The 19,319-nt window shown below is 44.6% G+C and overlaps 1 protein-coding gene across 6 annotated transcripts in view; it reads right to left on the bottom strand.

The window, feature by feature from the left end:
- Positions 1-19,319, bottom strand: part of cfap221 (cilia and flagella associated protein 221) — a 295,786-nt gene that overhangs the window by 97,751 nt on the left and 178,716 nt on the right. For all 6 annotated transcript variants that reach the window (XR_010975322.1, XR_010975323.1, XM_068035142.1 and 3 more), the window contains exon 15: positions 1,181-1,277. Coding sequence is in view for 4 of the 6 variants with exons in the window: in XM_068035142.1 (XP_067891243.1) it covers positions 1,181-1,277 (97 nt within the window). In the remaining 2 variants the exon portion in view is untranslated. The remainder of the gene's footprint in view (positions 1-1,180; positions 1,278-19,319) is intronic.

Raw genomic sequence — 19,319 nt, 5'->3', positions numbered from 1 at the left:
GCTGGAGGCAATTCTGTGGAGGCTGCAGGAAAGACTTCAGACCTTGTCCACAGGTGGGCAAATGATCACGAAGGGGATGGATTACCTTAAAATTGACACCGAAAGGCTCCATTTGAAGTTGAAGGTATCTTTAACTTTTTAAATCTTCAATTCAGCACGGGCCTCAGTAACAGAAAGGCTTTCAGCCGCTCAGCCGTTCTACTCTCTGCCAAAAGATTATGACATGAGCTACTACTGTTGCATCCGTATGGGCACAGGCCACCCATATGGACAAATTACCCTGTCCTTGTAAATGGGACAGGGTCTGGACTGGCTGACATCGGTGGATTTATGGTTGTTGTGCTGCATTTCTGTTGACAGAGCAGGCCATGGAATTTCAGGGGTAGCGTTAAGGCCTCTCATTTGTCTCATATTCTCATGGTTGCTTAGAAAACTCTCAACTGTATACAGGGAATAATATTTGGCCGTGGCAGCATTGACTAAAACACATGTACCTACAAGTTAAGAATCAATCAAAAAACAATTAAGTAAAATCAGCACAATGCCTGAAACTTAGCCATATTGCTAGTTATTAAAAGAACAATGGTACTATACAGGTAACTCACCATAATGTTACATACATGCTGACCTGAAGTCCTAATTGGGACAAATTTTACTATTTTACAAAGATTCTGTTTAGATAAGTGACAATAATGCATAAGTTGCCCTTCGTTTTAAATGCAGATTTATTCAAACTTAGTTAGTAATTATGGGTTGGATTTTCAGCCGCCACTGGGGCTGGGAATGGAAGTGGTCAGGCGCGGAATTTCAAAATCGGGCCCGGCAATCCTGGCGTCGGGCTTCATGGCGGGGCTGCTGCTTCAGTGATCTTCTGACACCCCACCCCACCATGGAGCCCGATGTCGGGAGCTCAACTAAATTCAGCTCTGAGTTACTGTTTCCTACACAGTGCAGGCTTCTGATCCCCATTTGAACTTGTTTTCAGGGTTCAGAAGGCTTCAGGGAAAATGCTGGCCCATATGTCAGAAGTATAATTTAATAACAAGATTTATAAATAATGTGAGGCACTCAATTTCTAATATGAGTGAAAGTATGAAGTATTATTCTATTAAATATATAGTTACCAGTATATATTGTATTAAAATAGTTTATAGAATTCTTAAAAAAATCAAATACATACCTTTTAAACTGATTATACTTTCTGTTTGTGGTTTGAGGTCTGCAACAAGTTTTCGCAATAAAATCAATCTGTGGTTTACCCGGCATTGTATGATGATCTAAGATTAAAAGAAATATTAACTAATAAAATCTTTGTAGATGGGAAAGATGCCTGACTCAGCGAAATACATTGGAGATATTCAAGATAAATGACAGATTATGAACTAAAGTGTTTTAGAGGAGAGTTCCAGAACTGCATCATGTAGGCAACATGATCATTTGTGGTACCATGGTTTAGGCCAGGATTTAAAAACTGATACATAATTATGTTATTAAGAGAATGAACTGCAGCTTCCATAACTATAACAACAATGGATGGTAATTTGAAGACAAAGTGGAATCAGTTTCCTAGGGAATAGAAATAAACTGACAGGGAGAAAGAAAGTTGGACCTGGTGTAAGAAAGTTTGTATCTGACTTGATTGTAGTTTTTGAGGATGTAATGGGGAGGGTCAATGAAAGTAGTGCATTTAATGTAGTCTCTGTAGATTTTAGCAAGGCTTTTGACAAGTTCCCACATGGCAGAAAATTAAAAACCCATAGGATCCAAGGGAAAGTGGCAAGTTGGATTCAGAATTGGCTCAGTGGCAGGAAGTAAAGGTTAATGGTCACCAGAGTGTTTTTGTAACTGGAAACTGTTTCCAGAGAGGCTCTGCAGGGTTCACTACTTGGACTCTTGCTTTTCATGGTATATAATTGAGGATTTAGACATAAATGTCGGGGGAATGATTAAGAAGTTTGCAGATGAAACAAAAATTGGTTGTGGTTGATAAGAACATAAGAACATGAAATAGGAGCAGGAGTAGGCCATTTAGCCCTTCGAGCCCGCTCCACCATCCAATGAGATCATGGCTGATCTGCTACTTCAACACCATTTTCCTGTACTATCCCCGTACCTCTTGATGTTTTTAATATGTAGAAATCTATCGATCTCAGTCTTAAACATATTCAATGACTGAGCCTCCACAGCCCTTTGGGGCGGAGAATTCCAAAGATTCATCAGCCTCTGAGTGAAGAAATTCCTCCTCATCCCAGTCCTAAATTGCCTGCCACTTTTTCTGAGACTATGTCCCCTGGTTCTAAACTCCCCAGCCAGGAGAAACAGCCTTCCTGCACCTAGTGAGGAAGAAAGATGTATAGACTGCAGGAAAATATCAATGGACTGCTCAGATGGGCAGAAAAATGGCAAATGGAATTCAATCTGGAGAAATGTGAGGTAATGCATTTGGGGAGGGCAAACGAGGTAAGGAATACACAATAAATCGTGGGATACTGAGAAATTTTGGAGATTCAGAAAGACCTTGGACTGCATGTCCACAGATCTCTAAAGGTAACAGGACAGGCAGATAAGGTGGTTAAGGAGGATTGTGGGATACTTTCCTTTATTAGATGAGGCATAGATTATAAGAGCAGGGAGGTTATGCTCGCACTGTATAAAACACGAGTTCGGCCACAGCTAGACTACATAGGAGCATGCAAATTAGCCGCAGGAGTAGGCCACTCGAGCCTGCTCCGCCATTCAACAAGATCATGGCTGATCTGATTGTAACCTCAACTCCACATTCCTGCTTACCCCCAATAACTTTCACCCCCTTGCTCATCTAGAATCTATCTACCTCTGCCTTTAAAATATTCAAAGACTCAACTTCCACTGCCTTTTAAGGAAGAGAGTTCCAAAGAGTCACAACCCTCAGAGAAAAAAATTCTCCTCATCTCTGTCTTAAATGGGTGACCCCTTATATTTAAACAGTGACCCTTAGTTCTAGATTCTCCCACAAGAGGAAACATCCTTTCCACATCCACCCTATCAAGACCCCTCAGGACCTTACATGTTTCAATCAAGTCGCCTCTTACTCTTCAAACTCCAGTGGATAAAAGTCTAGCCTGTCCAACCTTTCCTCATAAGACAACCAGCCTATTCCAGGTATTAGTCCAGTAAACCTTCTCTGAACTGCTTCCAACGCATTTACATCCTGCTTTAAATAAGGAGACCAATACTGTATACAGTACTCCCGATGTGGTCTCACTAATGCCCTGTATAACTGAGGCATAACCTCCCTACTTTTGTATTCAATTCCTCTCGCAATAAATGATAACTATCCATTAGCTTTCCTAATTATGTGCTGTACCTGCATACTAACCTTTGGCAATTCATGCACTAGGACACCCAGATTCCTCTGCATCTCAGAGCTCTGGAATCTCTCACCATTTAGATAATATGCTTCTTTGTTATTCTTCCTGCCAAAATGGACAATTCCTCATTTTCCCACATTATGCTCCATTTGCCAGATCTTTGCCCACTCACTTAACCTATCTAAATTCCTTTGTAGCCTCCTTATGCCTCCTTCACAACTTACTTTCCTACCTATCTTTGTGTCATTAGCAAATTTAGCAATCATACCTTTGTTTCCTTTATCCAAGTCATTTTTATAAAAAGTAAAACGTTGAGGCCCTAGCACTGATCCCTGTGGCACACCACTCATTGCATCTTGCCAACCAGAAAATGACCCATTTATGCCGACTGTTTCCTGTTAGCTGGCCAATCTTCTATCCGTGCCAATATGTTACCCCCTACACCGTGAGCTTTTATTTTCTGTAATAACCTTTGATGTGACACCTTATCAAATGCCTTCTGGAAATCTAAGTACAGTACATCCACTGGTTCCCCTTTATCCACAGCACATGTTACTTCTTCAAAGAACTTCAATAAATTGGTTAAACATAATTTCCCTTTCACAAAACCATGTTGACTCTGCCTGATTACCTTGAATTTTTCTAGGTGCCCTGTTATAACATCTTTAATAATACCTTCTAACATTTTCCCTATGACAGGTATCAAGCTAACTAGTCTGTAGTTTCCTGCTTTCTGTCTCCCTCTCTTTTTGAATAAAGGAGTTACATTATCTCACTAGCCACTTCTTTTAAGATCCCAGGATGAAGTCCATGAGGATCTGGGCACTTTTCAGCCCACAACTCCAACAATTTGCTCAGCACCACCTCCCTGGTGATTGTAATTTTCTTGAGTTCCTCCCTCCCTTCCATTTTCTGATTTACAGCTATTTCTGGGATGTTACTTGTATCCTCTATGGTCACGGCGATGCAAAATACCTGTTCAATTCATCTGCCATCTCCTTATTTTCCATTATTAATTCCCTAGAATCACTTTCTGTCGGCCCAACACTCACTTTGTTCACTCTTTTCCTTTTTAAATATCTATAGAAACTCTGTATTTTACGGTGGGTGGACGAGAGCTGGCCTCCGACGTAAAAGTCGGTGGCGAACCTGCTTCTGCCTCGCCTGGGGATCCCTTCCGTATTTTACAGGACCCCAGGTTTTAATTGCTCTGAATGGGACTTCCACCCGCTTGCGGGAGGAAGTCCCGCCTAATAGAGCTGCCAGCCAATCAGAGGGCCGACAGCTCTTATTCCCAGCAGTGGCCACCGCTCCCAGTGACTACAGCCCGGCATGAAGACAGGATGCCTGGGAGCCGGGAAATAAGGTATGTTTTCGTTGCATCACTGGGAGTAATCAGTCGGGCGCCAGCGAGTCAAGGGTGGTCTTTGGTGGGGGGGGGGGGAGGGGGCGTGTTGGGTCTTGGGGGTGGTTGGGGAAGTGGGGGCAGCCATCCATTGGGCACCCTGTACCCAATGAACTGGACCCCATCCGGGACATTGAGAAGCCGCCTGCTTTTCCCAGGTGGCTTTTCCCGGCTCCAGGACACCCGCTTGCCACGTGTAAAATCTGCGTGGACATAGGCGAAGGCCATTAAGTGGCCGATAAGTGGCCACTTAAGGGCCTTGATTGGCCTGGGGCGGGCAGGTCATTTTTTGCACCCCCCCCCCCCCCCACCCTGTCCTACATAAAGGGAGGCAGAGGCGGGAGTGGATAGGGAAGGCCTCCCGGAGCCTCCCGCTCCATTTTACGCCACCCCCGCGCCACCATCTGGCTCATTGGGCTGGTGTAAAATTCCGGCCTCTATCTGTTTTGATATATCTAGCTCACTTTCTCTCATACTCTAATTTTTCCCTCCTTATTAATCTTTTAGACATTCTTTGCTGCTTTTTATATACTGTCCAATCTTCTGACCTGCCATCCATCTTTGCGCAATTACATGCTTTTTCTTTAAATTTGATACCATCTTTAACTTTTTTGGTTAACCACAGATGGTGGATCCTCCTCTTGGAATTTTTCTTTCTTGTTGGAATGTATCTATTCTGTGTATTCTGAAATATCCCCTTAAATGTCTGCCACTGCATCTCTATTGACCTATCCCTTAAACTGATTTGCCAGTTTAGCTAGCTCTGCTTTCACGCCCTCATAATTGACCTGATTTAAGTTTAAAATAATAGTCTTAAATCTACACTTCTCTCCCTCAAACTGAAGTTCTAATGTTATGAAGACGCTTCTATATTTTTTGTTAAGTATCTTTTTTGAGGACTCATATTTAAATTGTGGAGATGGATTCATCGGAAGGCTGAAGATTTTATAAATGCTGGACTTTGATTTGTTATTGATAGTTCACTGAAAGGACACTTGAGATGTTGTTTGAAAACAACCTTTGCTGAAAATCATGTGCATAAAGTTCAATAAACAGAAACCTTGATGACCTGGGGAAAATATTTACAGAGAAGTGAAATGTCAAGATTTATGAATGGTAAGGAGGATCTGAATTGCTGTTTTGGGTTTGGATATTGTTTTTCAGTTTATTTGGGGTTTGAACTGTTTTGAAGACAGTTGAAGATCAACCTGCCAAAGAAAAACCATCCAGCTTATCTCTTTCTCTACTTCTTTGAAAGAAACCCTATGTATTCAGTGTGACAACCAAAACGCCTGGTGCTACATTTCTCCTGGAAAGCCTACCAGATTAATTCTTGACTTCTCTAGAATGAATTTCTTCTGAAAAGATCCCTGTGACCTGTCTCCATATACCCGGACGCCAGACCAAAAGGGACAACTGACTTCTTTCCATATCTTCTCTTTTTCCTTCAAGAATTAGCAAGTATTTGACCAAAATATTCTTTTTAAAAATCTTTTTTGTTACTGACCTCAGCAGAAAGAATTTCTGTATTTTTTCAGTGTGTGTGGGGTGGAGGGGGGGGGGGGGTGGAATTTAGAAAGGGAACTTTCATATTTCAATGTGTGTTAATGCTTTACTTTGTTACTGGATAAATCCTGTTTGATAATAAACTGATAATTTTGTTTATTAAAGAAACCTAGTTGGTGTATTTTATTCTGGGATAAACAGTAGAGTATATAATTGACTGAATCGGTTACAGTTAAGCATTTTAAAAATATATGCTGTGACCTGTGGAGGAATTGGACGAGAAAAGAATGTGCACTCCTCCCACCTTGATCGTAACACTAGTCACCACATTACAGGAAGGGAAAGATGCGATCATACTAGAGTGGGTACAAAGGAGATTTACAAGGATGTTGCCAGGACTGGAAAATTTTAGCTTGAGGAAAGATTGGATAGGCTGGGATTGTTTTCTTTAGAACAGAGGAGGTTGAGGGTTGATTCAATTAAGGTGTATAAAATCATGAGTGGCCGAGATAGACTGGATAGGAAGGACCTATTTCGCTTAGCAGAGTGGTCAATAACCGGGGAGGCATAGATTTAAAATGTCTGGCAGCAGCATTAAAGGAGCATTGAGGAGATCTTTTATCACCTAGAGGGCTAAGGGGGTCTGGAACTCACTGTCTGAGAGGGTGGTAGAGCTAGGAACCCTGGTCACATTTAAAAAGTACTTGGATGTGCACCTGAAGTGCCATAACCTGCAAGGTTACAGATCAACTGCTGGAAAGTTTTACTTCAGCTGGCATGGAAATTATGAGCCAAACGGCTTCTTTCTGTACTGTAAATTTTCATGATTCCAGGTAAATTTTAAGTTGAATATATTAAGGATATGGAAGAGATACCATCAAAAGAATAGGGTGAATTATTTGGTGTGGTGTAAGTAATTTGACAGAATGGAGCAGGGAAGAGAGAGTTTCTTTACCAAGATTAGTGAACTTAAAAGTTTGAGAAGAAAAGCAAGACAAAGGCCAGCTTTCTCATTAGGAGAACTTATAAAAGTGTCACTCAGCTCACTTGACAAGTCCCACTCTCAATAAACTTTACATTAAATAAAAAACATAAGATCATTTCATGTTGCTTCAGCTTTTTAAAATGTGTTGCCGACACTGGTTTTCGTGGCAGGGGGGTGGGGAAGGGTGACCGAAGAATTGAGGCAGATTCGCCCACCACAGGACCCAACGTCGGCATTCTTGGTTCTGATTCTGCTGGGGGCAGGATACCGATGACGGTTTTCCCACCCAGAGGCCAGATAAGGGCCTCTTCCCACTGCTGAGATCTTACCAACGGCAGGGGAGGGCCTTCCCGCATGGAGAGGACACCTTGAAAATCGAGGCACCCTCCCTGCGGGCTTAGGGGTGGGGTCCCTCCTTTGTGAGCAATTTGTAGTTCGCGGAGGACCCCACTGGGAACAACTGCACCCCCTGGGACACCCCCTCTCCCTGGATCAAATTAGAATTAGAATTAGAACATTACAGCGCAGTACAGGCCCTTCGGCCCTCGATGTTGCGCCGACCATCTGACCTACACTATTCCATTTTCATCCATATGTCTATCCAATGACCACTTAAATGCCCTTAAAGTTGGCGAGTCTACTACTGTTGCAGGCAGGGCGTTCCACGCCCCTACTACTCTCTGCGTAAAGAAACTACCTCTGACATCTGTCCTATATCTTTCACCCCTCAACTTAAAGCTATGTCCCCTCGTGTTTACCATCATCATCCGAGGAAAAAGACTCTCACTATCCACCCTATCTAACCCTCTGATTATCTTGTATGTCTCTATTAAGTCACCTCTCCTCCTCCTTCTCTCTAACGAAAACAACCCCAAGTCCCTCAGCCTTTCCTCGTAAGACCTTCCCTCCATACCAGGCAACATCCTAGTAATGACCACCCTCATTTGCTGGGGCCTTCCGGACTGGTCCCAGCAATTCTTGTCTGGGATCCTGCATTGGGCCTGGGTCTGAAGCCTTTGTAGTACCGGCAGCGACCACCACTCCTGGTTGTGCTGCCAATATTGCTGAGCTACCAGCCCTGTGATTGGCCAGCAGCTCTTGGAGGCAGGATCCCCATCCCAATAAAGTCTTTAAAGGGACAGGGATCCAGCCTCCCTAAACTTTGACAGGAGGATCGCTCCGGGCGTCTGAAAAAATACAGAGGCCGGGTTCCCCCTGACTTTTCGGCCCGCACCAGGAGCCCCGCCTCCTGCACAAAATCCAGCCCATAGTTATCAAAAAGTAAGAATGAATAAGCATAAATAATCCCATGTGTCATGATTTTTGCACGTACAATCTGGTATTTAACTCAGTAGACAATGCTATCGATCTTATCTTTGGCCTACTTGTCTCGAGAGATAATGGGTAAGCGCCTGGAGGTGGTCAGTGGTGTGTGGAGCAGCGCCTGGAGTGGCTATAAAGGCCAATTCTAGAGTGACAGACTCTTACACAGATGCTGCAGAAAAATTTGTTTGTCGGTGCTGTTACATAGTTGGTTCTCTCCTTGCGCCTCTGTCTTTTTTCCTGCCAACTGCCAAGTCTCTTTGACTCGCCACACTTTAGCCCCACCTTTATGGCTGCCCGCCAGCTCTGGCAACTGACTCCCACAACTTGTGATCAATGTCACAGGACTTCATGTCATGTTTGCAGATGTCTTTAAAGCAGAGACATGGACGGCCGATGGGTCTGATACCAGTGGCGAGCTCGCTGTACAATGTGTCTTTGGGGATCCTGCCATCTTCCATGCGGCTCACATGGCCAAGCCATCTCAAGCGTCGCTGACTCAGTAGTGTGTATAAGCTGGGGATGTTGGCCGCCTCGAGGACTTCTGTGTTGGAGATACGGTCCTGCCACCTGATGCCAAGTATTCTCCGGAGGCAGCGAAGATGGAATGAATTGAGACGTTGCTCTTGGCTGACAGACGTTGTCCAGGCCTCACTGCCATAGAGCAAGGTACTGAGGACAGAGGCTTGATACACTCGGATTTTTGTGTTCCGTGTCAGTGCGCCATTTTCCCACACTCTCTTGGCCAGTCTGGACATAGCAGTAGAAGCCTTTCCCATGCGCTTGTTGATTTCTGCATCCAGAGACAGGTTACTGGTGATAGTTGAGCCTAGGTAGGTGAAATCTTCAACCACTTCCAGAGCGTGGTCGCCAATATTGATGGATGGATCATTTCTGACGTCCTGCCCCATGATGTTCGTTTTCTTGAGGCTGACGGTTAGGCCAAATTCGTTGCAGGCAGCCGCAAACCTGTCGATGAGACTCTGCATGCACTCTTCAGTGTGAGATGTTAAAGCAGCATCGTCAGCAAAGAGGAGTTCCCTGATGAGGATTTTCCGTACTTTGGCCTTCGCTCTTAGACGGGCAAGGTTGAACAACCTGCCCCCTGATCTTGTGTGGAGGAAAATTCCTTCTTCAGAGGACTTGAACGCATGTGAAAGCAGCAGGGAGAAGAAAATCCCAAAAAGTGTGGGTGCGAGAACACAGCCCTGTTTCACGCCACTCAGGATAGGAAAGGGGTCTGATGAGGAGCCACCATGTTGAATTGCGCCTTTCATATTGTCATGGAATAAGGTGATGATACCTAAAGGCTTTGGTGGACATCCAATCTTTTCTAGTAGTCTGAAGAGACCACGTCTGCTGACGAGGTCAAAGGCTTTGGTGAGATCAATGAAAGCAATGTAGAGGGGCATCTGTTGTTCGCGGCATTTCTCCTGTATCTGACGAAGGGAGAACAGCATGTCGACGGTCGATCTCTCTGCACAAAAGCCACACTGTGCCTCAGGGTAGACGCGCTCGGCCAGCTTCTGGAGCCTGTTTAGAGCGACTCGAGTAAAGACTTTCCCCAATATGCTGAGCAGGGAGATTCCACGGTAGTTGTTGCAGTCACCACGGTCACCTTTGTTTTTATAGAGGGTGATGATATTGGCATCGCGCATGTCCTGGGGTACTGCTCCCTCGTCCCAGCACAGGCATAGCAGTTTATGTAGTGCTGAGAGTATAGCAGGCTTGGCACTCTTGATTATTTCAGGGGTAAAGCTGTCCTTCCCAGGGGCTTTTCTGCTGGCTAGAGAATCAATGGCATCACTGAGTTCCAAGGCTAAGGGAGTAAACCCTAACAGAAAATCCAGAGCGGAACCCTGTAGGCGGTCATGTGTCACCTTTGGCATGTTTCCGGCAGTTCCTGCAGCCATACCAGTGCCAAACGTTGTGCTCTGCACTCATTTGGATCCCACCAGAAAGGCCGAGAGGGGGGTTTTGACGACTGGGCAACTCTCAACCTCCTTAAATTCACCCAGGCATGCGCCATGGAGAGGTCACTCCATAGTTGCCTCACAGCGACTGAAACAACACGGAAGGCAGCAGTTATGGGTTATAAGTCCAGATAGATTGGCGTAGAAACTGGGAGCCACGGGTTGCCTTTGTCAGTGGGAGAGGTCATCGCACCTCACTGGACAGCTACCGCCTGCCTCAAACCGGGCAGCCCCCCGGTCAATAAGGTTCTGTACCACCACAGTCTACCTGCTTCAATGGGTGCTTGGAGCTCAGGGTCATTGCCCGAAAGGTGGACTGAAACACCGCACCAAACTATGTGTCCTGCCCTGTCGGAAGACCTTCCACAAATCAACGATTCTGGGAAGACCGCCATCATAACAACGAGCTCAGTAGACTCAATGTAGACATTGCAGCACTTCAGGAGACTCGCCTCCCCGCGAGTGGATCTCTAGCAGAGCAAGACTACACCTTCTTCTGGCAGGGCAGGGATCCTGAAGAACCAAGACAGCATGGAGTGGGCTTCGCCATTAGAAACTCCTTACTCAGCATGATAGAGCCTCCCTCAAATGGCTCGGAACGCATACTGTCCATCCGACTGCTCACCACCTCTGGTCCAGTACACCTACTCAGCATCTATGCTCCAACACTCTGCTCCCCACCTGAAGCTAAAGACCAGTTCTACGAGGAACTCCATGACATCATTAGCAGCATCCCCAACACCGAACACCTATTCCTGCTGGGGGACTTTAATGCCAGGGTTGGAGCCGACCATGACTCATGGCCCTCCTGCCTTGGGCGCTATGGCATTGGAAGGATGAATGAGAACGGCCAGAGACTGCTTGAGTTGTGTACCAATCATAACCTCTGCATCACCAACTCGTTCTTTCACACTAAACCCTGTCACCAGGTTTCATGGAGGCACCCAAGATCGCGTCGTTGGCACCAGCTAGACCTCATTGTCACAAGGCGAGCCGTCTTAAACAGTATTCAAATCACACGCAGCTTCCACAGTGCGGACTGCGACACCGACCATTCCCTGGTGTGCAGCAAGGTTAGACTCAGACCAAAGAAGTTGCATCATTCCAAGCAGAAGGGCCACCCGCGCATCAACACAAGCAAAATTTCTCACCCACAGCTGTTACAAAAATTTCTAAATTCACTTGTAACAGCCCTTCAAAACACTCCCACAGGGGATGCTGAGACCAAGTGGGCCCACATCAGAGACGCCATCTGTGAGTCAGCTTTGACCACCTACGGCAAAAGTGCAAAGAGAAATGCAGACTGGTTTCAATCTCATAATGAAGAGCTGGAACCTGTCATAGCTGCTTAGCGCATTGCACTGTTGAACTACAAGAAAGCCCCCAACGAGTTAACATCCATAGCTCTTAAAGCAGCCAGAAGCACTGCACAAAGAACAGCCAGGCGCTGCGCAAACGACTACTGGCAACACCAATGCAGTCATATTCAGCTGGCCTCAGACACCGGAAACATCAGAGGAATGTATGATGGCATTAACAGAGCCCTTGGGCCAACCATCAAGAAGATCGCCCGCCTCAAATCTAAATCAGGGGACATAATCACTGACCAACGCAAACAAATGGTCCGCTGGGTGGAGCACTACCTAGAACTGTACTCCAGGGAGAATGTTGTCATTGAGACTGCCCTCAATGCAGCCCAGCCTCTACCAGTCATGGATGAGCTGGACATACAGTAGACAATGCAGTCATAACCTAATTATTATCAGTGCATATGTTTAACATTTATCATCTTTAAATCAGTAGGTACTCAACGTACTACTCCTAGTGGGACAGGAGACATCCCCAGGTAGGTCACATACCAGTGATCATAGTGAGACAGAAGGCACCAGTATAATATTTCAGGTCTTAAGGAAGTAGAGCTACTCCCAGCATTGTCCTCTAGCTGGCAGTAGAGGAGGAGAAAGAAAAGAAGTTAACAGAGGAGCAGAAATGAATGAAGAGAGTAACAGAAGTGGGGAACAGAAAAAGTAGAGAGGAAGAGGAAATGAAAAACATAGTTAGATGGGAGGTCTGCAGATTTATCTGTACCAGTATCTAAAGCTGGCCAGTTGCAACAAGTTACGAACCATTTTGTGTGACCTAACCAGAAACTATTTGAGAAATTGGGGCCCTACCCAAACTAGTCTGAGAATCATTGTACAAAATCATTCATCACTCTGAAACAAAAAGTGCAAATATATTAATGTGTTTCATTTTAGTGGATACCCTTACAACCAAATAAGAAATAATGAGGGCTTGTAAGAAAGGTACTGCAATATTTGTGGGTGTTTTTAACCTTCATATCGATTGAACAAATCAATTGACAAAGGTAGCCTGAAGGATGAGTTTATGGAGTGTATTCAGGACAGTTTCTTAGAACAATACATTCTGGAACCAACCAGGGAGCAGGCTATTTTAGACCTGTTAATGTGTAATGAGACAGGATTAATTAATGATCCTGTAGTAAAGGATAGTCTAGGCAAGAGTGATCATAACATGTTAGAATTTCACATTCAGTTTCAGGGTCAGAAATTTGGGTCTGAAACTAGTGTATTACCTTTTCAATTGCCTTTATTTAAGTTTATGAAGACAGAATTGGCTAAAGTGGACTGGGAAAATAGGGTAAAAAGGTAATACAGCAGAGAATCTGTGGCAGATATTTCATAACTCTCAACAAAAAAATTCTATTGAGAAAGAAAGACTCTATGAGAAGAATGCACCATTTGTGGCTAACGAAGCAAGTTAAGGATGGTATCAAATTGAAAGAAAAGGTGTACAATACTGCAAAGATTAGTGGTAGGCCAGAAGATTGGAAACATTTTAGAAATCAGCAAAGGATGGTTAAAAAATAATAAAGAGGGAGAAATTAGGGTATGAGAGTAAACCAGCAAGAAATATAAAACAGATAGTAAAACCTTGTACAAGTATATATGAAGGAAAAGAGTAGCTAAAGTAAGCATGGTCCCTTAGAGGGTGAGACTGGGGAATTAATAATGGGAAACAAGGAAATGGCAGAGACTTTGAACAAATATTTTGCATCTGTCTTCACAGTAGAAGACATTAAAAGTATCCCAATAATGATAGAAAATTATGGGGCAAAAGTGAGGGCAGAATTTGAAACAATATCGATCACCAGAGAAAAGGTACTTTGAAAACTAATGGGACTAAAGGCTGACAGGTCCCCTGGACCTGATGGCCTACATCTTAGGGTTTTAAAAGAAGTGGTTGCAGAGATTGTGGATGCATAGGTTGTAATCTTTCAAAATACCCCAGATTCAGGAAAGGTCCCAGCGGTTTGGAAAACCGCAAATCTAATGCTCCTATTGAAGAGAGGAGGGAGACAGAAAGCAGGAAACAACAGGCCAGTTAGCCGACATCTACATTTAGAAGAGTAAGAGGTGACTTGATTAAAACATATAAGATCCTGAGGGGTCTTGACAGGCTAGATGTGGAAAGGATATTTCCCCTGGTGGGAGAATCCAGAACTAGGGGTCACTGTTTAAAAATAAGGGGTCACCCATTTAAAACAGAGATGAGGAGAAATTTTTTCTGTCAGAGGGTCGTGAGTCTTTGGAATTCTCTTCCTCAAAAGGCGGTGGAAGCAGAGTCTTTGAATATTTTTAAGGCAGAGGTAGATAGATTCTTGATAAGCAAGGGGGTCGAAGGTTATCGGGGTAGGTGGAAATGTGGAGTAATCAGTTCAGCCATGAACTTATTGAATGACGGAGCAGACTCGAAGGGCCGAGTGGCCTACTCCTGCTCCTGCTCCTAATTTGTATTTTCATATGTCATTAGGGAAATGCTGGAATCCATCATTAAAGAAGTAGTAGCAAGACATTTAGAAAATCATAATGCAACCAAGCAGAGTCAACATGGTTTTATGAAAGGGAAATCATGTTTGACAAGTTTATCAGAGTTCTTTGAGGATGTAACAAGCAGGGTAAATAAAGGGGAACCAACCAAAGAGTCATACAGCACAGAAATAGGCCCATCGTGTCTGTGCAGGCCATCAAGCACCTCCCTATTCTAACCCCATTTTCCCAGCACTTGGCCCGTAGCCTTGTATGCAATGGTGTTTCAAGTGCTCATCTAAATACTTCTTAAATGTTGTGATGGCTCCTGCTTCTACAACCTCTTCAGGCAGTGTGTTCCAGATTCCAAACACCATCTGGGTAAAAAAAATTTTCCTCAAATCCCCTCTAAACCTCCTGCCCCTTACCTTTAAATCTATGCACCCTGGTTATTGACCGCTCCACGAAGGGAAAAGATTTCTTCCTATCTAATCTATCAATATCCCTCATAATTTTGTATACCTCAACCTTCTCTGCTCTAAGGAGAACAACCCTAGCCTTTTCAGTCTCTCTTCATAGGTGAAATGCTCCAGCCCAGGCAACATCCTGGTGAATCTCCTCTGCACCCTCTCCAGTGCAATCACATCCTTTCTATAGGGTGGTGCCCAGAACTGTACACAGTACTCCAGCTAAATAAAACACTGCATCTCTTTCCACACCTGCTTTGCAAAGGCACATTCCACACCTGCTTTGCATCTTCTTCAAGCTTGCAGTTGTCTTAGCCCCATCAGTAGATACAGCGTATTTGGATTTCCAAAAGACATTCGATAAGGTGCCACATAAGAGATTACTATACAAGATAAGAGCTCACGGTGTTGGGGGTAATATATTAGCATGGATAGAGGATTGGCTAAATAGGGCATTTTCAGGTTGGCAAACTGTAACTAGTGGAGTGCAACAGGAATCATTGCTGGGGCCTCAACTATTTGCCATCTATATTAATGGCTTGGATGAAGGGACCAAGTATATTGCAGCCAAATACAAAGATAGATAGGAAAGCAAGTTGTTCGGAGAATACAAAGAATCTGCAAAGGAATATAGATAGATAAAGCGAGTGGGCAAAGATTTGTCAGATGGAGTATAATGTGAGAAAATGTGAAGTTGTCCACTTTGTCAGGAAGAATAGAAAAGCAGAATATTGTTTAAATGGAGAGACACTGCAGAATTTTGTGGTACAGAGGGGCCTGGGTATTCTTGTACATGAATCACTAAAAGTTAGCTTACAAGTACAGCAACTAATTAGGAAGGGAAATGGAAAGTTGGCCTTTATTGCAAGGGGGATGGTGTATAAAGGTAGGGAATTCTTGCCACAACTGTACAGAGCATTGGTGAGACAGCACCTAGAGTACTGTGTATAGTTTTGGTTTCCTTACTTAAAGAGGGACATAATTGCATTGGAAGCAGTTCAGGGAAGGTTGATTCCTGGGATGAAGGGATTGTATTATGTGGAAATGTTGAGCAGGTTGGGCCAATACTCATTGGAGTTTGGACGAATGAGAGGTGATCTGATTGAAACATAAGATTCTGAGGGGGCTTGACAGGGTAGATGCGAAGAGGATGTTTCCCCTAATGGGGGAATCTAGAACTAGAGGGCACTGTTTCAAAATAAGGGGTCCACCATTTAAAACGGAAATGAGGAAGGATTTCTTCTCTCAGTGGGTCGTTAACCTTTGGAATTCTCTTCTCCAGAGAATATTGGAGGCTGGGTCATTGAATATATTCAAGGCTCAGTAAGGCAGATTTTTGGTCTACAAGAGAGTCAAGGGTTATCGCGGCAAGGTGTGGGGGGGGGGGGGGGGGGCGGGGGGGCGTGGTGGGGGCAGGCAGGAAAATGGAGTTAAGAACAAAGAACAGTCCAGCACAGGAACAGGCCATTCGGCCCTCCAAGCCTGCACCGATCTTGATGCCTGCCTAAACTAAAACCTTTTGCACTTCCGGGGCCCGTATCCCTCTATTCCCATCCTATTCATGTATTTGTCAAGATGTCTCTTAAACGTCTCTATGGTACCTGCTTCCACCACCTCCCCCGGCAACAAGTTCCAGGCACTCACCACCCTCTGTGTAAAGAACTTGCCTCGCACATCCCCTCTAAACTTTGCCCCTCTCACCTTAAATCTATGTCCCCTAGTAACTGACTCTTCCACCCTGGGAAAAAGCTTCTGACTATCCACTCTGTCCATGCCGCTCATAACTTTGTAAACCTCTATCATGTCACCCCTCCACCTCCGTCGTTCCAGTGAAAACAATCCGAGTCTATCCAACCTCTCCTCATAGCTAACGCCCTCCAAACCAGGCCACATCCTGGTAAACCTCTTCTGTACCCTCGCCAAAGCCTCCACGTCCTTCTGGTAGTGTGGCGACCAGAATTGCACACAATATTCTAAGTGTGGCCTAACTAAAGTTCTGTACAGCTGCAGCATGACTTGCCAATTATTATACTCTATGCCCCGACCGATGAAGGCAAGCATGCCGTATGCCTTCTTGACTACCTTATCCACCTGCGTTGCCACTTTCAGTGACCTGTGGACCTGTACGCCCAGATCTCTCTGCTTGTCAATACTCCTAAGGGTTCTGCCATTTACTGTATACTTCCCACCTGCATTAGACCTTCTAAAATGCATTACCTCACATTTGTTCGGATTAAACTCCATCTGCCATTTCTCCGCCCAAGTCTCCAACCGATTTATATCCTGCTGACAATCCTCATCACTGTCCGCAACTCCACCAACCTTTGTGTCATCCGCAAACTTACTAATCAGACCAGCGACATTTTCCTCCAAATCATTTATATATACTACAAACAGCAAAGGTCCCAGCACTGATCCCTGCGGAACACCACGAGTCACAGCCCTCCATTCAGAAAAGCACCCTTCCACTGCTACCCTCTGTCTTCTATAACCGAGCCAGTTCTGTATCCATCTTGCCAGCTCCCCTCTGATCCCGTGTAACTTCACCTTTTGTACCAGTCTATCATGAGGGACCTTGTCAAAGGCTTTACTGAAGTCCATATAGATAACATCCACTGCCCTTCCTTCATCAATCATCTTCGTCACTTCCTCATAAAACTCAATCAAATTAGTGAGACACGACCTCCCCTTCACAAACCCATGCTGCCTCTTGCTAATAAATCCATTTATTTCCAAATGGGAGTAAATCCTGTCCCGAAGAATCCTCTCTGATAATTTCCCTACCACTGACGTAAGGCTCACCCGCCTATAATTTCCTGGATTATCCTTGCCACCCTTCTTAAACAAAGGAACAACATTGGCCATTCTCCAGTCCTCTGGGACCTCACCTGTATCCAATGAGGATGCAAATATTTCTGTCAAGGCCCCAGCAATTTCTTCCCTTGCCTCCCTCAGTATTCTGGGGTAGATCTCATCAGGCCCTGGGGACTTATCTACCTTAATGCTTTGCAAGACACCCAACACCTCCTCCTTTTCGATAATGAGATGACTGAGACTATCTACACTCCCTTCCCTAGGCTCATCATCCACCAAGTCCTTCTCCTTGGTGAATACTGATGCAAAGTACTCATTTAGTACCTCGCCCATTTCCTCTGGCTCCACACATAGATTCCCTTCTCTGTCCTTGAGTGGGCCAACCCTTTCCCTGGTTACCCTCTTGCTCTTTATATACGTATAAAAAGCCTTGGGATTTTCCTTAATCCTGTTTGCCAATGACTTTTCATGACCCCTTTTAACCCTCCTGACTCCTTGCTTAAGTTCCTTCCTACTGTCTTTATATTCCTCAAGGGATTCGTCTGTTCCTAGCCTTCCAGCCTTTACGAATGCTTCCTTTTCCTTTTTGACAAGGCTCACAATATCCCGCGTTATCCAAGGTTCCCGAAACTTGCCAAACTTATCCTTCTTCCTCACAGGAACATGCTGGTCCTGGATTCTAATCAACTGACATTTGAAAGACTCCCACATGTCAGATGTTGATTTACCCTCAAACAGCCTCCCCCAATCTAAATTCTTCAGTTCCTGCCTAATATTGTTATAATTAGCCTTCCCCCAATTTAACACCTTCACCCGAGGACTACTCTTATCCTTATCCACAAGTACCTTAAAACTTATGGAATTATAGTCACTGTTCCCGAAATGCTCCCCTACTGAAACTTCGACCACCTGGCCAGGCTCATTCCCCAATACCAGGTCCAGTATGGCCCCATCCCTCGTTGGACTATCTGCATATTGTTTCAAGAAGCCCTCCTGGATGCTCCTTACAAATTCTGCCCCATCAAAGCCCCTAGCACTAAGTGAGTCCCAGTCAATATAGGGGAAGTTAAAATCACCCACCACTACAACCCTGTTACCTTTACATCTTTCCAAAATCTGTCTACATATCTGCTCCTCTACCTCTTGCTGGCTGTTGGGAGGTCTGTAGTAAACCCCCAACATCGTGACTGCACCTTTCCTATTCCTGAGCTCCACCCATATTGCCTCGCTGCATGACCCTTCCGAGGTGTCCTCCCGCAGTACAGCTGTGACATTCTCCTTAACCAGTAATGCAACTCCCCCACCCCTTTTACATCCCCCTCTATCCCGCCTGAAGCTTCTAAATCCTGGAGCATTTAGCTGCCAATCCTGTCCTTCCCTCAACCTAGTCTCTGTAATAGCAACAACCAGGCACAATCAGATCAGCCATGATCTTATTGAATGGCGGAGCAGGCTCGAGGGGCTGAATGGCTTACTCCTGCTCCTATTTCTTATGATCTCATGTTATCAGAGAGTGTACCCCATCATATCATCATTTATACAGGGGTACAGGAGCATAGTAATCCAGAGGCTTGAACTAATGATCCAGAGACATGAGTTTAGATCGCATCATGGCAGCTGGAAAATTTATATTCAATTATTTTAAATAAAATCTGGAATTAAAAGC

Source organism: Heterodontus francisci, chromosome 7 (genome assembly GCF_036365525.1).
Source record: "Heterodontus francisci isolate sHetFra1 chromosome 7, sHetFra1.hap1, whole genome shotgun sequence".
NCBI classification, from domain to species: domain Eukaryota; kingdom Metazoa; phylum Chordata; class Chondrichthyes; order Heterodontiformes; family Heterodontidae; genus Heterodontus; species Heterodontus francisci.
This window is presented reverse-complemented; position numbering and strand designations above follow the sequence as displayed.